We start from the raw sequence: 8,806 nt of genomic DNA, 5'->3' as shown, positions 1-8,806 counted from the left end.
AAGAGAGGGGGGGGGGGGGGGAATACATAGCAAAAAGCTTTCAGGACACAAAACAAAAGATCCGCAAGATCTAATTGGCCAAAAAAATATATAATAAAAGTAAAACATAATACAGCACAAAATCATCTGATCAACCCAACTATAAAATATAATAATATTAGAAAACCAATTACTTAAAACCAAAAACTAAACAATAAAGATAGAAAATGTCCACAGACTGGAGGGACACTTTATAAATAGAGATGATGATGAGATGTTCAATATTAAAAGTGGGAGGAAGGAAGAAAAACAAAACAAAAATAAAAAAAAATAAATAGACCACCCCCCCCCCCCCCTCATGTGTGTCAGGCAGAAAATTGTTGGGAAAACGGCAGTTGCATCCGATCAGAGGAAGCCGCTGTGCGGGTGTTCCGATCACTTCTGAGAAGGGGTCTTAAAGGGTAACTCCACTTCCAACAGAACAAGATAAAATAAAAATAAATAATATCATATATGATTGTGACACAAGTAATTATTGTTCTGTCACCAAAGTGATAGGAGACAGACCCCCCCCCCCCCAATGTGACAGGATGTCCCCCTTCCCCCACAGTGACAGGTCACAACCCCTCCAATGTGACAGGTATGTAGGTGATGTCAGGGACCCGGGTGTGAGGAGGTTGGTACTCCTCAGGGAGGTGACGTTGGAATACAATGTCCGTTATCCCCCATCTCTATCCCCGGTCCTCTCACCTCCCCCGGTGTCTCCTCCTCAGTCTCTCGCCTCTCCTCCTCCTCCTCCTCCTCCCGCCATCTTGTGTTTGTATGGTGGGGGGAGCGCGCCTTGTCACGTGACCGCGGGTCTGCAGACACGTGACCGTACCTCCGGTGGACGTCACTCCCCCGGAGATTTCCGAGCGCTCCTCCGTGTCGATCACCTACATCCTCCTCACCTACCTACCGGACACCCCCCCCCCCACCTACCTACCTACCGGACACCCCCCCCCCCCACCTACCTACCTACCGGACACCCCTTCCCACCTACCTACCCACCGGACACCCCTTCCCACCTACCTACCCACCGGACCACCCCCTTCCCACCTACCTACCTACCGGACACCCCCCCCCACCTACCTACCTACCGGACACCCCCCCCACATACCTACCTACCGGACACCCCCCACCTACCTACCCACCGGACACCCCTCCCCACCTACCTACCCACCGGACACCCCTCCCCACCTACCTACCCACCGGACACCCCTCCCCACCGGACACCCCCCCCACCTACCTACCCACCGGACACCCCCCCCCCCCACCTACCTACCTACCGGACACCCCCCCACATACCTACCTACCGGACACCCCTCCCCACCTACCTACCCACCGGACACCCCCCCACCTACCTACCCACCGGACACCCCCCCACCTACCTACCCACCGGACCACCCTACCCACGGACACCCTTCCCCACCTACCTACCCACCGGACACCCCCCCCACCTACCTACCCACCGGACACCCTTCCCCACCTACCTACCTACCGGACACCCCTTCCCACCTACCTACCCACCGGACACCCCCCCCACCGGACACCCCCCCACCTACCTACCCACCGGACACCCTTCCCCACCTACCTACCTACCGGACACCCCTTCCCACCTACCTACCCACCGGACACCCCCCCCCACCGGACACCCCCCCCCACCTACCTACCCACCGGACACCCCCCCCCCCCCACCTACCTACCTACCCGGACACCCCCCCACATACCTACCTACCGGACACCCCCCACCTACCTACCCACCGGACACCCCTCCCCACCTACCTACCCACCGGACACCCCCCCCACCTACCTACCCACCGGACACCCCCCCCCACCTACCTACCCACCGGACACCCCCCCACCTACCTACCCACCGGACACCCTTCCCCACCTACCTACCTACCGGACACCCCCCCCACATACCTACCTACCGGACACCCCCCACCTACCTACCGTACCCCCCCCCCCCCCCCACATACCTATTTTTTTTGAGCATTGTTTTGTTCAAATGAAATAATTTAATAAAAAAAGATAATAATAATCATAAATAAATAATAAGTAAATAAATAATAACACTAACCCTAATAATAACAAATGAAATTAAGAAAAATAAGTTCAGGGATGTGCGGTGTGCAGAGTTCAGGGGTGCGCAATGTACAGAGTCCAGCGTTCAGGGATATGCGATGTGCAGAGTGCAGAGTTCAGGGATATGCGATGTGCAGAGTTCAGGGATATGCAATGTACAGAGTCCAGCGTTCAGGGATATGCAATGTACAGAGTGCAGAGTTCAGGAATATGCAATGTACAGAGTGCAGAGTTCAGGGATATGCGATGTACAGAGTGCAGAGTTCAGGGATATGCAATGTACAGAGTCCAGCGTTCAGGGATATGCAATGTACAGAGTGCAGAGTTCAGGAATATGCAATGTACAGAGTGCAGAGTTCAGGGATATGCGATGTACAGAGTGCAGAGTTCAGGGATATGCAATGTACAGAGTCCAGCGTTCAGGGATATGCAATGTACAGAGTGCAGAGTTCAGGAATAATGCAATGTACAGAGTGCAGAGTTCAGGGATATGCGATGTACAGAGTCCAGCGTTCAGGGATATGCGATGTACAGAGTCCAGCGTTCAGGGATATGCGATGTACAGAGTGCAGAGTTCAGGGATATGCAATGTACAGAGTCCAGCGTTCAGGGATATGCGATGTACAGAGTCCAGCGTTCAGGGATATGCGATGTGCAGAGTTCAGGGATATGCAATGTACAGAGTCAGCGTTCAGGGATATGCAATGTACAGAGTGCAGAGTTCAGGGATATGCGATGTACAGAGTCCAGCGTTCAGGGATATGCGATGTACAGAGTCCAGCGTTCCAGGGATATGCGATGTGCAGAGTGCAGAGTTCAGGGATATGCGATGTGCAGAGTTCAGGGATATGCAATGTACAGAGTCCAGCGTTCAGGGATATGCGATGTACAGAGTGCAGAGTTCAGGGATATGCGATGTACAGAGTCCAGCGTTCAGGGATATGCGATGTACAGAGTGCAGAGTTCAGGGATATGCAATGTACAGAGTCCAGCGTTCAGGGATATGCGATGTGCAGAGTGCAGAGTTCAGGGATATGCGATGTGCAGAGTTCAGGGATATGCAATGTACAGAGTCCAGCGTTCAGGGATATGCAATGTACAGAGTCCAGCGTTCAGGGATATGCAATGTACAGAGTGCAGAGTTCAGGGATATGCGATGTACAGAGTGCAGAGTTCAGGGATATGCAATGTACAGAGTCCAGCGTTCAGGGATATGCGATGTACAGAGTCCAGCGTTCAGGGATATGCGATGTACAGAGTGCAGAGTTCAGGGATATGCAATGTACAGAGTCCAGCGTTCAGGGATATGCGATGTACAGAGTGCAGAGTTCAGGGATATGCGATGTGCAGAGTGCAGAGTTCAGGGATATGCGATGTGCAGAGTTCAGGGATATGCGATGTGCAGAGTGCAGAGTTCAGGGATATGCGATGTACAGAGTGCAGAGTTCAGGGATATGCGATGTACAGAGTGCAGAGTTCAGGGATATGCGATGTACAGAGTGCAGAGTTCAGGGATATGCGATGTGCAGAGTTCAGGGATATGCGATGTGCAGAGTGCAGAGTTCAGGGATATGCGATGTACAGAGTGCAGAGTTCAGGGATATGCGATGTGCAGAGTGCAGAGTTCAGGGATATGCGATGTACAGAGTGCAGAGTTCAGGGATATGCGATGTGCAGAGTGCAGAGTTCAGGGATATGCGATGTGCAGAGTTCAGGGATATGCGATGTGCAGAGTTCAGGGATATGCGATGTGCAGAGTGCAGAGTTCAGGGATATGCGATGTACAGAGTGCAGAGTTCAGGGATATGCGATGTACAGAGTGCAGAGTTCAGGGATATGCGATGTACAGAGTGCAGAGTTCAGGGATATGCGATGTGCAGAGTTCAGGGATATGCGATGTGCAGAGTGCAGAGTTCAGGGATATGCGATGTACAGAGTGCAGAGTTCAGGGATATGCGATGTACAGAGTGCAGAGTTCAGGGATATGCGATGTACAGAGTGCAGAGTTCAGGGATATGCGATGTGCAGAGTGCAGAGTTCAGGGATATGCGATGTACAGAGTGCAGAGTTCAGGGATATGCGATGTACAGAGTGCAGAGTTCAGGGATATGCGATGTGCAGAGTTCAGGGATATGCGATGTGCAGAGTCCAGCGTTCAGGGGTACGCAATGTACAGAGTGCAGAGTTCAGGGATATGCGATGTACAGAGTGCAGAGTTCAGGGATATGCGATGTACAGAGTGCAGAGTTCAGGGATATGCGATGTGCAGAGTTCAGGGATATGCGATGTACAGAGGGCAGAGTTCAGGGGTCCCTGAGGTTCAGAGTTCAGGGGTGTGCAATGTACAGAGTTCAGGTGTGCGCAACATTAATAGTACAAAGTTCAAGAGTGCGCTATATACAGTCCACTAAGGGGGGGTGGGATCAGTGGTGGTGGAGGGGGATATGATCAGTCCACTGATGACAGATGACTGCGTACCAGTCTTCAAAGCAAGGTCCATAAAGACATGGATGAGCGAGTTTGGGGTGGAGTAACTTGACTGGCCTGCACAGAGTCCTGACCAATAAAACACCATTGGGATGAATTAGAGCGGAGACTGCGAGCCAATCCTTCTCGTCCAACATCAGTGTTCCATCAATTGCAGCCACTGTGCCCATCAAACGCAGCCCCTGTGCCCATCAATTGCCGCCACTGTACCAATTAAACGCAGCCACCACTGTGCCCATCAAACACAGCCACTGTGCCCATCAAATGCTGCCACTGTGCCCATCAAATGCTGCCACTGTGTTAACAAGCGCAGCCACTGTGCCCATCAAATGCAGCCACTGTGCCCATAAAACGTAGTTACTGTGTCATCAAACGCAGCCACTGTGGCATAAAACACAGCTACTGTACTCGTCAATTGCTGCCAGTGTGCCCATCAAATGCTGCCAGTGTGCCCATCAATTGCTGCTACTGTGCCCCATCAAATGCTGCCAGTGTGCCCATCAATTGCTTCTACTTTGCCCCATCAAATTCTGCCAGTGTGCCCATCAATTGCCGCTACTCTGCCCCATCAAATGCTGCCAGTGTGCATTGCCCGGCACTTGCCTGTCTCGCAGCGGGTCAGCAGCAAGGTCCTGCACGCTCCTCGACGTCTTCTTCCATCCTCTCTATCAGGCGTCCAATCACATTGCCTGACGTTTCAGCCCAAGCACCTGATTGGCTGAGAGGTGGTTCAGTGTTAGCAAAGCGAATTCCTTCGTTTTGCTAACACACAGCTGAGTGAACAGCAAACGCACAGCATTGCGCCCGCTGAACCTACGTCTCTAATCGGGTGCTTCCAAAAAACACTGCTGTAATTTAGGTGCCCGGTGCCCGAAAATGGGCTGGACTCCTGAATAGGGGGGTGTCAGCAGCGACTATAGATAGATTCATGCAATGCATGAATCTATCTATGGTGATAGAGTGGTGCCAGGAGAGAGGGGGCGGCACCCCTGCACCCTTTATGGACGCACCACCGCTGCTGTATACTACGAGTAAAAAATAAATAAATAAAACATTGCCCTGTTTGGGTTTGGCTTGAAGAAAAGGTGGCAACCCCATATGGTACACTTTATCAGTGCCAACAAAAAAGTTTTGTCAATGAACAAAACTTTCGAAAAAAACATAGGACTCTCCATGTAAAACAGGGACCGTGGCAAAAATTCCAGACGGTTCTCCAGATATGGCAAGCCGGTGGTGGCCACCTGCGATCCATAGAGTTATCATTGATGAAGGATACTCAATCATGTGATCTTTAGTCCTGGACAGGACAGCATGGAAAACGGGGACCGTGGCAAAAATTTCAGACGGTCCTCCAGATATGGCAAGCCGGTGGTGGCCACCTACGATCCATAGAGTTATCATTGATGAAGGATACTCAATCATGTGATCTTTAGTCCTGGACAGGACAGCATAGAAAACGGGGACCGTGGCAAATTTCAGATGGTCCTCTAGATATGGCAAGCCGGTGGTGGCCACCTACGATCCATAGAGTTATCATTGATGAAGGATACTCAATCATGTGATCTTTAGTCCTGGACAGGACAGCATAGAAAACGGGGACCGTGGCAAATTTCAGATGGTCCTCTAGATATGGCAAGCCGGTGGTGGCCACCTACGATCCATAGAGTTATCATTGATGAAGGATACTCAATCATGTGATCTTTAGTCCTGGACAGGACAGCATAGAAAACGGGGACCGTGGCAAATTTCAGATGGTCCTCTAGATATGGCAAGCCGGTGGTGGCCACCTACGATCCATAGAGTTATCATTGATGAAGGATACTCAATCATGTGATCTTTAGTCCTGGACAGGACAGCATGGAAAACGGGGACCGTGGCAAAAATTTCAGACGGTCCTCCAGATATGGCAAGCCGGTGGTGGCCACCTACGATCCATAGAGTTATCATTGATGAAGGATACTCAATCATGTGATCTTTAGTCCTGGACAGGACAGCATGGAAAACAGGGACCGTGGCAAAAATTTCAGACGGTCCTCCAGATATGGCAAGCCGGTGGTGGCCACCTACGATCCATAGAGTTATCATTGATGAAGGATACTCAATCTTGTGATCTTTAGTCCTGGACAGGACAGCATAGAAAACGGGGACCGTGGCAAATTTCAGATGGTCCTCTAGATATGGCAAGCCGGTGGTGGCCACCTACGATCCATAGAGTTATCATTGATGAAGGATACTCAATCATGTGATCTTTAGTCCTGGACAGGACAGCATAGAAAACGGGGACCGTGGCAAATTTCAGATGGTCCTCTAGATATGGCAAGCCGGTGGTGGCCACCTACGATCCATAGAGTTATCATTGATGAAGGATACTCAATCATGTGATCTTTAGTCCTGGACAGGACAGCATGGAAAACGGGGACCGTGGCAAAAATTTCAGACGGTCCTCCAGATATGGCAAGCCGGTGGTGGCCACCTACGATCCATAGAGTTATCATTGATGAAGGATACTCAATCATGTGATCTTTAGTCCTGGACAGGACAGCATGGAAAACGGGGACCGTGGCAAAAATTTCAGACGGTCCTCCAGATATGGCAAGCCGGTGGTGGCCACCTACGATCCATAGAGTTATCATTGATGAAGGATACTCAATCATGTGATCTTTAGTCCTGGACAGGACAGCATAGAAAACGGGGACCGTGGCAAATTTCAGATGGTCCTCTAGATATGGCAAGCCGGTGGTGGCCACCTAATATCCATAGAGTTATCATTGATGAAGGATACTCAATCATGTGATCTTTAGACCCCTTTCACACTGGGGCGTTTTTCAGGCGCTTTAGCGTTAAAAAAAGCGCCTGTAAAGCGCTTGAAAGAGCCTCATCTGCAGTCCCAATGTGAAAGCCCAAGTGCTTTAAGAACCCTTTCACAATGTCAGCGCCCGAAAAACGCTCGTAAAGCGCCGCTTAAACTAGCAGCGCTTTACCAGCGTTTTTCGAGCGTTATTGGGGCGCTTTTAACCCCTGCTAGTGGCCAAATAAAGGGTTAAAAGCGCCCACAAAACGCTGCTGCCAATAGCGTTTTTCAGGCGTTTTACAGGCGCTTCCCATTGATTTCAATGGGAAGGGGCGCTTTATTCACCGCTCCAAAAGCGCTGCAAAGAAGCTGCTTGCAGGACTTTTTTTGACGCCCTGCCAGCGCAGCGCCTTGGTGTGAAAGCACTCGGGCGTTTACATTGGGATTGCAGTTGCAGCTTCTTTCAGGCGTATTTTTTAACGCTGAAGCGCCTGAAAAACGCCCCAGTATGAAAGGGATCTCGGTGTGAAAGCACTCGGACTTTTACATTGGGATTGCAGTTGCGGCTTCTTTCAGGCGTATTTTTTTAACGCTAAAGTGCATGAAATACGCCTGAAAAACGCCCCAGTGTGAAAGGGGTCTAGTCCTGGAAAGGACAGGCTAAGTCCTTCTGCCTCCATGCACTTCACAACCCACACATGCTTCTCAGAAAGCAGAAAAAATGAGAAGTCTTCTGTTGAAACCAATGTAGATAATTCTTTAACAGGAAATCGCCATGAAGATACGGAAGACTTTAGCAATTATATATGAATGAATATTGACTTACCTTTCCATAGGAGACATCCTTCAGTCTTGAATGTTGTCTGTACAACGATCGGCTTCTCCTAATGAGCCGGCAGTGAATGAGACGCTCGCTGTGTCCCTCTGCCTCGCAGTGCGATGGGGAAACCCTGTGGTTTTTTAGAACACGCATCGGGTCTTTGTAACATGCTGAGATTACAGTTGGGAGGTGGAGGAAGTCACACAGACCAGCCACTTTCTGCTCATGTTCTTGGCGAAGGTTCTTGGTCCACACGCTGGGCTGGTTCCTTTTCAGGTCGAAGGAATGTTTTTCTTGGAAAACAAAAAAAAAGGAACAGCTGCTAAAACTCTTAACCAGGTGCTGGCAGGAAAAGAGGGCCGAGGTTCAAACAGCTGAAGAATTCCGTGTTGAGGGAATTATTATTACCGCATAGAAAAGTGCTGATAGGAAGCTGAGAATGACGAGCCAGCTTCGTAGTTGTAGGTGCCTGTCGTCTGATTTCGGAGCGAATAAAAATTTGATTCAATTAAAGTTTAACCACTTGCCTACCGGGCACTTTTATCCCCTTCCTGCCCAGGCCAACTTTCGGCTTTCAACGCTGTCGCACTTGAATGACAATT

The 8,806-nt window shown here is 50.3% G+C and overlaps 1 protein-coding gene across 6 annotated transcripts in view; it reads right to left on the bottom strand.

The window, feature by feature from the left end:
- LOC143958214 (C-myc promoter-binding protein-like) overlaps positions 1–8,363 on the bottom strand; it is a 250,429-nt gene extending 242,066 nt beyond the window's left edge. For 5 of the 6 annotated variants that reach the window (XM_077467701.1, XM_077467695.1, XM_077467696.1 and 2 more), the window contains exon 1: positions 8,211–8,363. In XM_077467701.1, the coding sequence (XP_077323827.1) occupies positions 8,211–8,227 (17 nt within the window). In that variant the 5' untranslated portion in view covers positions 8,228–8,363. Of the gene's footprint in view, positions 1–729; positions 860–8,210 lie in introns of those variants that run through there. The other variant, XM_077467697.1, reaches the window with a different exon arrangement.
- Between the last annotated feature and the right edge of the window lie 443 nt (positions 8,364–8,806).

Source organism: Lithobates pipiens, unplaced genomic scaffold, assembly GCF_037356315.1.
Source record: "Lithobates pipiens isolate NorthernLeopardFrog02 unplaced genomic scaffold, aLitPip1_a1.2 Scaffold_6, whole genome shotgun sequence".
NCBI lineage: Eukaryota > Metazoa > Chordata > Amphibia > Anura > Ranidae > Lithobates > Lithobates pipiens.
The sequence above is the reverse complement of the archived record's forward strand: the minus strand, read 5'-3'. Positions and strand labels throughout refer to the sequence as shown.